The sequence below is a fragment of the Myotis davidii genome, unplaced genomic scaffold (genome assembly GCF_000327345.1).
Source record: "Myotis davidii unplaced genomic scaffold, ASM32734v1 scaffold441, whole genome shotgun sequence".
Taxonomy (NCBI): Eukaryota; Metazoa; Chordata; class Mammalia; order Chiroptera; family Vespertilionidae; genus Myotis; species Myotis davidii.
This window is the reverse complement of record NW_006291818.1, coordinates 1,739,046-1,750,145: the sequence shown is the minus strand read 5'-3', so window position 1 is coordinate 1,750,145 and position 11,100 is coordinate 1,739,046. Positions and strand designations below refer to the sequence as shown.

The 11,100-nt window shown below is 39.7% G+C and overlaps 1 protein-coding gene and 1 pseudogene across 11 annotated transcripts in view; both read left to right on the top strand.

Annotated features, from left to right (window-relative positions):
* TCF12 (transcription factor 12) overlaps positions 1 to 11,100 on the top strand; it is a 357,822-nt gene that overhangs the window by 255,110 nt on the left and 91,612 nt on the right. For 10 of the 11 annotated variants that reach the window (XM_006765238.2, XM_006765233.2, XM_006765234.2 and 7 more), the window contains one exon: positions 5,738 to 5,873. In XM_006765238.2, coding sequence (XP_006765301.1) covers positions 5,738 to 5,873 — 136 coding nt within the window. Of the gene's footprint in view, positions 1 to 5,737; positions 5,874 to 11,100 lie in introns of those variants that run through there. The other variant, XM_015564974.1, reaches the window with a different exon arrangement.
* On the top strand, positions 7,028 to 7,719 carry LOC102756213 (annotated as a pseudogene).

Here is an 11,100-nt window from a genome sequence, read left to right as displayed (position 1 = left end):
AACTCCTTTGGCATACGCTTGCGATATCGCTGCCTGTGGATTCCTCTAGTATTTTTATGGTTTCCCATCTTACGTTTAAGTCTTTTATCCATTTTTGAGTTTATTTTTGTATATGGTGTGAGTTGGTCATCTAGTTTCATCGTTTTGCACGTATCTGTCCAATTTTCCCAACACCATTTATTAAAGAGACTGTCTTGACTCCATTGTATGCTCTTGCCTCCTTTGTCGAATAATAATTGGGCATAGTGGTTTGGGTTGATTTCTGGGTTCTCTATTCTATTCCATTGATCCATATGTCTGTTCTTGTGCCAGTACCAAGCTGTTTTAAGAACAGTGGCTTTGTAATACAGTTTGATATCTGGTATTGAGATCCCACCTACTTTATTCTTCTTTCTCAGGATTGTTGCAGCTATTCAAGGTCTTTTTTAATTCCAGATGAATTATAGAGAACTCTAAAGACTCCATAAAAAAATTATTAGACTTAATAAATGAATTCAGCAATGTAGCAGGATACAAAATTAATGCCAAGAAATCCATGGCATTTCTTTACACCAATAGTGAACTTACAAAGAGTGAGACTATAAAAGCAATCCCATTTACCATCACACCAAAAAAATTAAGATACCTAGGAATAAACTTAACTAAGGAGTTAAAAGACTCTATAGATTCAATGCAATCCCCATTAAATTACCAATAGCATATTTCACAGATCTAGAATGAACGTTCTTCTTTATTTCTTATAGTATTAAGCAATTTATTTTTAGTTAATAGGATAAAGTATCATCGTATGTTCTTAAAAAGGAACAATTTCTTCTACATATACTTTGCCTAATTATATAGCTCAAGATACAGATTAAATAGGTTATTTCTATGATTAGGACAGCTTCTCCAGTTTGCGGGGGAACATTAAGATTCAGTATAGAGCAAGACAGAGTATTTATTCCCTAACCACATCTCCATATTTGTCTCTAGTAAGGAAAAAGTTTTTAGCAGAACTAAAATTGTTAGCAAGCACTTTTTTTTTGTCCCAAAAAGCTTGTTCTCCTCCCCCTGCCCCTTTATCCTATGCATATGTGCAAAGTCTACCAATATGTATTCTGTGGGCACCTCAGCTTTAGGACTGTTACCCACCAAATTCATGGACAGCTCACTTATTTTTCTCCAAGTTAGCAATCTTATAAATGGTAATTAGGTTCGTGGACTATTGTAGAAGTCTTGTTGTATTGAGAAAGAAGCTTCTGAAACAGACCTAGATTCAAATTAGGGTTCTACTACTTGCTATCTATAAAACATAAAATTTACATAATAATTAAGGTCGTAGTAAATATTAACTGAGATAATACATTTGAAAGTGTGCTTCTGAATCCTTGATATTTATTCTGATTTTATCCAACTTTTTATTTTGAAAAAATTGCAAATTCACAGGAAACATGCAATAATAGTACAATGAGCATCCATGCCCTTATTAACCAAGATTCATTAATTAACATTCCACCACACTTGTATAATTCACCATTCCTTTTCTTTCACTCAATGTGTTTATATGTTTGGATGCTAAAGGTAGGTTTATACAAAAATCCTTACATTTCCTTAATCATTTTGAGAATTAAGTTGTCATATGTCAATTTATTCTTGACTTAAATTGAAACAGTTTGAATCTGTCACACTCCTCTCAGGATTTACCCTCTAGTTGTCAACCCTCTTTCAAGGAGTCTGTCTGTCCTCTTTGCTGCTTCTAACATCTTTGATTCAAGGCACTCAAGGTCTCCTACCTTAGGACAAAGAGTTTGTGCCCAGGAAACAATTTAAAATGTCATTCATCTTATTTTTATTCTTTTGTGATACTTAGAATGTGGTAATCATTTTTTTTGTTTTATTTTGTTTTGACTAGGTTCTACAACCATGCTTAGTTTTATTTAAATCCTATTTACTTCTCCCAGCAACCCTGTAAACTAATTGATAATACATCCATTAATAGAAAAGGAAACAGATGCATTAATGTTAGATAATTTACCCCAGATCATACAGTCAGGATTCGAACTCAGGGTAGCTAACTATGAAGCTCATGCTATTTCAGGACATACAGTTTTTGGAAACATTTCATCTACTTTTAGGATTATAAGAAATGAGCTTTCCCATTCATGACAGATTATTTTATGCCTCTGTTAGTCTTTATTATGACTACTATTTGACTTCTTTGAAGAAATAACTCACTGACTACATTTTACTCATCTGAAAGTTTATCTATTGTAGCACAGAAACAACCATAGCTAATACATAAATGAATGGGTGAGACTGTTCCAATAAAAACATTTTTGAAACAGGCCCAATTTGACCTGCAAATTGTTGACCCTTTGTATAAATCATTATCTTATATGCCCATTAGAATTTATATGCCAAGGAAATTTATAAGGAGCACTGTTAAGAGACATATGAATACCCAGTTCCTCTCATGTATTTGTTTGTATATGTACAGTGACCAGTTTCATACGTGCCTTCTATATGAGAAAAAGCAGATGAAGTAATAAATACAGCAGATGCCTGAAAATATATGAAAGGCAGTTTTGCACTGAGCAGGGAACATCCTAAAAGACTGTTATTTAAAGGAAAATTTCAAGGTACATGACCCCTGGCCTCAAACATGTGGTAATAATATGTCCCATCCAGCACACTGAGCCATATTTTGATTGCTATTTGAGGAATGTTGAATGTGCCTAGTCTGTGCTTTTAAAAAAGAAAGAAAAACACAAAGCATACATGACAATGAAATGTCAATACCACTTTGACATAATCAGATCCATTGCTAAAGGTTTGCTATAGAAATAGAAAGAATACATGTGCTATTGACATTTATATTGATTTCCTCAATTTTATCACTTCTCCTAGATTATTATTTTAAGGGGTACTGCTTCTCCTTTATGTCTGATAATTATATCTTCTTTATTTTTTTCATCCCCACCCAGAGATATGTTTATTAATTTTAGAGAGGGAGGAAGGGAGAGAAAGAGAGAAACATCAATGAGTTGCCTTCCCATTTACATTCTACCAGAGATCAAACCTGCAACCTAGGTATGTGCCCTGACCTGGAATCGAACCATCAACCTTATGGTGTATGGGAGGACATTCCAACCAATTGAGCCACCAGCCAGAGCCACATCTTTCTTAATCTGTTGAACCTTGTATCTGTTGGAATTTGTGCACTTAATGCTAAATAATCCTATCTAATAAAAGGGAAACATGGTAATTAGCATACGACCGCTACCCTTCCCATTGGCTAATCAGGGCAATATGCAAATTACTGCCAGCCAAGATGGCGGCCGGCAGCCAGGCAGCTGGAAGCGAACATGAGGCTTGCTTACATCAGTGACGGAGGCCTCCAACGTTCCCCGCCTGCCGCTGCCGGCCGCTGAGCTGCAACTCTAAGCAAGTATGTTACAAATATAGAAGCTAAACAAAACCCCAGAAACCAGCTTTAGTCCCGGGCTTCAGCCAGCAGGATCGCAACATTGTTTCAAATACAGAAGGTAAACAAAAGCCAGAAACCTGCTTTCAGCAGCAGAGGCTTAAGAGCTGGAGCCTCAGAGCTAAAGCTGGCCCAGAATTTAAAAAAAAAGAAAAAAAGGAGTAGTTGGGAGCTTTAGTCACCCACCAGCCTGCGAGAGGGCACAGGCCGGGCTGAGTGACCCCTCCTTCCCCCCGAGTACACAAATTTTTGTGCACCGGGCCTCTAGTTACATTAATAATACTATGTAGTCTTTTCATGTACACATCATATTATCTGGTGATTGAAATTTTCTTTTCACTTTTCTCCTTTATCAAGAAGGTATCGCCTCTGTTCCAAGAAGAATTTACCTTTTGAGGAGTCTGGGGAAAAAAATTTAATTATAAGCATTTCTAAAAGATAGAATGATCTTTACCTGGTTTAGTACTTTGAGTACTGAATGTATGCTTCAGCATTTTTTTTTTATTCTTTATTGATTAAAGTATTACATATGTCTTCCTCTCCCTGGCCACTCCCACCCCCTAGCACATGCCCTCACCCTCCTAGTGTCTGTGTCCATTGGTTATGCTTATGTGCATGCATTCAAGTTTTTTGGTTGATCTCTTATCCACCATCCCACCCCCCTTTCCCCTGCCTTCCCTCTGAGGTTTGACGGTCTGTTCAGTGCTTCTCTGTCTATGGATCTATTTTTGTTCATCAGTTTATGTTCATTATATTCCACAAATGAGTGAGATCATGTGATATTTATCTTTCTCTAACTGGCTTATTTTGCTTAGCATAATGCTGTCCATGCCCATCCATTCTGTTTGTGCTTCAGCATTGTTGAATAGGCTTTTAAGAAAAATGAACTATCAAGTGAAGATGAAAAGACAATATAAAACATGAGATGCAGCAAAAGCAATAATCAGAGGGAAATTTATAGTTATAAATGCCTACATTAAAAAGAAGACAGACCCTGGCCACTGTGGCTAAGAGGTTAGAGCAGCCATGGGCAAACTACGGCCCACAGGCCGGATTCACTAAAAAAAAAAAAAAAGACCGTACCCTTTTATGTAATGATGTTTACTTTGAATTTATATTAGTTCACACAAACACTCCATCCATGCTTTTGTTCCGGCCCTCCGGTCCAGTTTAAGAACCCATTGTAGCCCTTGAGTCAAAAAGTTTGCCTACCCCTGGGTTAGAGTGTCAGCCCGAGCATCTAAGTGTCTTGGATTCCATTCCCTATCAAGGGCATATACCTGGGTTGCGGTTCTCTTCCTGCCCCCAGTTGGGGTGCATGTGGGAGGCAACCAGTCTGTGTGTGTATCTACATCAATGTTTCTCTGTCTTCCCCCACCCCTTTTCACTCTCCAAAAAGCAATGGGAAAAATATCCTCATGTGAGGATTAACGAAATAAATAAGTAAATGAATAAATCAGTAAACAGGCTATGGCAGTTTGCCTTAGTGGTTAGAGTGTCGGCCCATGGACTTAAAGGTCAGGAGCACGTATGTACCTAGGCACATGACTTAATTGCAGCATATGCAATAGAGTAGTAGGGTGTGATCACTCTTTACCTTTCAATTTGAGTTAGCACAAATGTGGTGTTGAAAACTATTCTGCAGTAATCTGACATATTGTCCTCCATTTCATTTTACAAGAGACTTTGATAAACTGAAAATATATCCATAATCTGTGTCAGGGACCGTAAGGAGGATATTCAAACCCTTCAGGAGACACTGTTGAAGATGACACCTTATCCAATCACTGTTTAAGTGTGGGAATTTTTGGTGATTCCTACCAAAGGAATAGCTAGCCCTGAAAATACTGGTGGTCTTCAAACAATGAAGAGAATATTCCTATCCAGAAAGAGAATAGGAACGGAACAAAATTGATGCATATGTGGTCATGAAAGCATTCAAGCAAAGACTGGGTGGCCCTTTTTTCTTTAACATTCTTGATGAATGGATAGAGCCACATAGTAACTAAAGTGTCTTTCAATCTTAAGATTATATAGATCCACATAATTATTAGAAAGTAGGCCATCCACGGATGGAGGGGGGGGGGCGGAGAAATATATGCTTAAACAAATGGTCTAATTGAGTGGCCTAAGTACTCAAATAAGTACTTATTGGATGCTTCTTAAATTCAAAACATTGTTGAAGGAACTATAAATAATTTAGTAGTATTGAAATTTTCAGGTTTGGTCATTATCAGTGGGAACATAACTTGTTTCCTTGGCCTTGTTTTATAGTCTAGTCTCCTGAGACAAGATCTAGGGCTTGGGAGCCCAGCACAGCTGTCTTCTTCAGGAAAACCTGGGGCACCATACTACTCATTCTCCACCACAAGTTCCAGGAGAAGACCACTCCATGACTCTGCAGCACTTGGTGAGTGTCTCACAGAAGAACCCCATCCTACAAATGCTTCTCCCCGCCCTTAGTCTCTTCTGGCTAAGAAATTTGATTTCTTTCGTACCATGTTGATATTGGGGCTTATTTACATAAAATAATACATCTATTAGATATTTAATTAACAATTTAATACTGTTGTTTGGTCATCAGTATAGGAGGGACTAAATAACGAAAAACAAAACTTAAAAATGGAACTAGTTTTTCCTCATAAAAATGTCTGCTCATGTTTTTTTTCTCTGCTCCTATTTTTTACTAAAATTGATATAATGCTGAACAGTTTACAAAGTAGTTTTATATACATTCTCATCTCATCAATACAACGTCCTGCTAGGCAGTGGATACAATACTAGATTGAACATAAAACTGAGGCTCAAAAGAGGACACATTCATATAATTAGTAGGTGATTTACACAGGATAAAATTTAACATTTTCTGACTCCAAGTTCAATGTTCTTTGCATATTAATTGCTTCTACTCCCCACATTTTCTAAAAATGAGGTAAAAGTAAAAATGTAAAATTAATCATATTAAAGTGTACAATCATATTAAAGTGTACAGTGGCATTTAGTATATTCACAATGCTGTGCAACTGTTATCTCTGTCTAGTTCCAAAACATCACCTTAAAAGGAAACACAGGCCTGGCCAGTGTGGCTCAGTGGCTGAGGGTCGACCTATGAACCGGGAGGTCATTGTTTGATTTCCAGTCAGGACATATGCCAAGGTTACAGGCTTGATCCCAGGAGGCAGCCAATCAGTGATTCTCTGTCATCATTGATGCTTCTATCCCTCTCTCCCTCTCCCTTCCTTTCTCTAATCAATAAAAACATTTAAAAAAATGCAAACCACCTTTAAAAAGGCAAAAAAAAAAAAAAAGACAGTACCTATTAAACATTCAACCCTCATTTTCTTTATACATTGCCTAACCAAGCCAATCTATTTTGTGTTGCTACTTACAGCAAGTTTCGGGTGTATTCTGATGCCTTATCTAATCACTGTTTGTGGCATTTTTGGTGATTCCTACCAAAGAATCCTATACAGGAAAATTGAAGTTGTAAAGCATGTTTGTATTAAGGTAGACCAGCTTGTACAAAAATATATAATCTAGGCTTTGCAGATGCCACCGCCCCAGAGCCGCCGGTGACTAGCCATGGTGAACCCCACTGTGTTCTTCGACATCGCTGTCGACGGCGAGCCCTTGGGACGCGTCTCCTTCGAGCTGTTTGCAGACAAAGTTCCAAAGACAACAGAAAACTTCCGTGCTCTGAGTACTGGGGAGGAGGGATTTGCTTATAAAGGTTTCTGCTTTCACAGAATTATTCCGGGACTTATGTGCCAGGGTGGTGATTCCATACCCATAATGGCACAGGCGGCAAATCCATCTATGGGAAGAAATTTGAGGATGAGAACTTCATTCTAAAACATACAGGTCCTGGCATCTTGTCCATGGCAAATGCTGGACCTAACACAAACGACTCCCAGTTTTTCATCTGCACTGCCAAGCCTGAGTGGTTGGAAGGCAAGCATGTGGTCTTCCGCCAGGTGAAAGACAGCATGGATATTGTGACAGCCATGGAGTGCTTTGGGTCCAGGAATGGCAAGAAGATCACCATTGCTGACTGTGGACAACCCTAATAAATTTGACTTGTGTTTTATTTTAACCATCAGACCATTCCTTCTGTAGCTCAGGAGAGCACCCCTTCACCCCGATTTGTTTGGAATGTTCTATAATCTTTGTGCTCTTGCCACAGTTCATTGGGTTCCATAATTTCCTTACCTCTTCCCAGTCTAGCTGGATTGCAGAGTTAAGTTTATGATTATGAAAAAAAAAATTAAACAGTTGTCTGTCAAAAAATAGATATAGATATAGATAGTCTACCAAAAGAAAGTATATCTGCCTTGGCCAGTATGTTCAGTGATTGGAGTATCAGCCTGTCCACTGAAGGGTCTTGAGTTCTATTCTCGGTCAACAGCGTGTACCTGGGTTGCAGGTTCGATCCCCAGCCCCAATGAGGGCATGTGGGAAAGCAACCAATTGATGTGTTTCTCTCACATCAATGTTTCTCTCTCCCTCTCCCTCCCATCCACTCTCTAAAAATCAAGGGGAAAATATCCTCAGGTGAGTATTAACAACAAAATAAAGTATCTCATAGTTATTTATTCCACAAATATTTGTTGTCTGCCTCCAATTCCACAAATATTTGTTGTCTGCTTCCAATTTATATATCTACCTCTGTCAAACCGATATTTTGGTGAAATATCCCTAGTTTCTGGGTCTAAAGTATGCTTTGAGGGTAACAAAGGACACAATAATGGATTGTTATGTTCAGCAGAGAGCTGTGATTAGTTGTGCCCAGCTCTCAGTATTGTGGGTGACTTATGAAAAAAATTAATTATAAAGTGTCTTTTCTCCATCTCTACTTTTGTTTCCCACCAAATGAGTTAGGGTAGGAGCATTCATTTGAGTCTAGATATGTTATTGCCACTCTAGAAAATAATTTGTTAGTATGTTACGTGAGTGAGTGTAACAAAAAACACTACTATAGACCAATATACTATTACTAAAAGTTCAGGGATAAAATGAACTATTGAAATAACTAGAAAGGGAGGGGATAAATTTCATAAAAACTCAAATTTTTCAGAAATTAGTGCTTATATCTTACTCATTTTCATGTTGATTATGATAGATACTGTTTATTGTTTCCATGTCAGGTACTATGGTAACAATAAACAGTATCTATCACAATCAAAATCTATGAGATTGTAATATTAACTTCTTGTTAGAAACGAGGAACCAAGACTGAGGAAGCTAAATAACTATTTTATACTAGAGGCCCGGTGCACGAATTCATGCACGGGTGGGATTCTGAGGGGGGTGAGGAGGGCCGGGACATGATCACCCCTCCAGGCTGGCGGGATGCCTTTGCCAGCCCAGGATCCAGATCCATCCCGCTGACATTTGTGCCAGTTGTCAGGAGCCACCTGGCAACCACTTTTATATTGTTTCTTCCTTACTGAGCATCTAGGGAGGGGAAGGTGGTTACGGTGCCCGAGGCCGACTTCCAGGAGGCCGGCCACACTGTCAGGATCATGCCGGCAGTTCTGGTCCGTCGGTGCCTGGCCTGTTCTCTGGAGATTGGACCTGCAGGACTACTGAGTAAGTGGCTGCCGCTGGGATGGTGGGCCACTGGGACTGGTCAGTCAGCTGAGCGGCGCTCCACTGTGGGAGCACACTGACCACCAGGGGGCAACTCCTGCGTTGAGCGTCTGCCCCCTGGTGGTCAGTGCGCATCATTGCAACCGGTCAGTCTGGTTGTTCCGATCGTTTGGTCATTTGGTCGCTTAGGCTATTATCTATATAGATAGCTAAGACTTAGTGAGGCCCACTCATGTCCTGTATGTATACCATTTAGTGGGTCATTATTATTCTATTCTTCATTGTTATTTCTTAGTCTTAGTCACTCTTACTTGGCATTGCTGTTATTCATAAAATCTCAGAGTTAAAAGGAACTCAGAGATCATCTACACCAATCTCAGCATCTTCTTAAGTTATTTAGATACTTTAGGCAGTCAACATTCTGCAAAACAGTAACAAATACTCTGGTTTCTCTTTAGATCACATAAATCTTTCACCTTTTACTAAAGATTTTCATAGAGAGGAACAATTCTGACTTTTGAACCAATTTTTGAGGCCTTGAATCTGCAAGGTTAAAAAAATATATCCAATTTATAATCATTTTGTCATATTTAATGTAAACATAATACTAATGGCTAAAATTTATTGTGTCACTCTCTTTAGGCAGTGCTGTGAACCTGTTTCATGTATTACCTGTATTACAATAACTCCAAGAGGTATATCCCACTTTCCCATCTTAGGTAACTGAAGCTCAAGAGGTGAAGTAACTTGCCTAAGCTTACATAGTTGCTATATAATGAATCTGAAATTTTAATCCAGCCAGCTTACTCTCTTAACCCCTTCCCCAACAATTTTTTTGTTAAAAACGTTTCTTTTTCACACTAATTTTTTATTTTGGTTCTATATAGTATTTTTGATGCTGGTTATGAAAACAGTTTGTAACTCGTCTTCCTATAAACCATATTTTTTTACCATATTTTCTTAGTATACTCGTCGACGACTGAAAAAGAACATTTTGTGAAAACGAGTATACACGTTTCTGCCGGGGAAGGGGTTAACTATAACACTTTGAACCCTTCTGAAAGTGAAGTGGGAATTCCAAAGACATGATTTTAAATGTCACATTATGTATGTGATTGTATAGTGGCAACTAATGAAGAAATCAAAATATGTGAAAATGTTCTACTTAGTCCTAAACTAAATAGCAATATCTTCTAATAATTATCCTATAATGGAATGATGGGCTCCAGACTAATAGGAGCAGTATATTGGACTCTCTTGGTTTAGAGTGGTTTTTGCTCAAGGGATGCTGTATTAGTTCTGAAGAGTCGGGTCCTAGAAAAGCTTCACACAAAGAACCAAAATTTTGCCTGTAAATTTTATAAATATACTAGAGGCCCGGTGCCCCAAAATTTGTGCACTGACCGGGGGCGGGGGGCGTCCCTCAGCCCAGCCTGGGCCCATTCGCAGTCCAGGACCCCTTGGGGATGTCCACCTGTCGACTTAGGCCCACTCCCCGGGGAATCAGGCCTAAGCTTGCAGTCAGACATCCTTCTAGCAGCCAGGGAGCCCTTGGGGATGTCCGACTAAAGGCTTAGGCCCCCAAGAGATCAGGTCTAAACCATTAGTTGGACATTCTTAGTGCTGCCATGGAGGTGGGAGAGGCCCTGTCACAGTCAAGGCAGGGTCGATAGGGAGGTTGCAGCGCCACCCCGTCACGCACAGAGCAGGGCCGATCAGGGGGTTGGGGGCACTGCACCCTGTCACACCCAGAGCCACAGGGGGTTGGGGAGCTCCCCCCTATCAGGCACAGAGCAGGGCTGATCGGGGGTTGGGGCGCCTTCCCCTGTCACGAACAGAGCAGGGCGGATAGGGAGGTTGTGGCCCCACGCCCTGTCACACACAGCTGCAGGGCGATTGGGCTTTGGGCGCTCTCCCCTGTCACGCTGATCCTGGTGCTGGGAGGCATATTACCCCTTTACTATATAGGATAGAGGCCTGGTGCATGGGTGGGGGCCGGCTGGTTTGCTCTGAAGTTTGTCCTGGATTAGGGTGGGGTTCCCCACTGC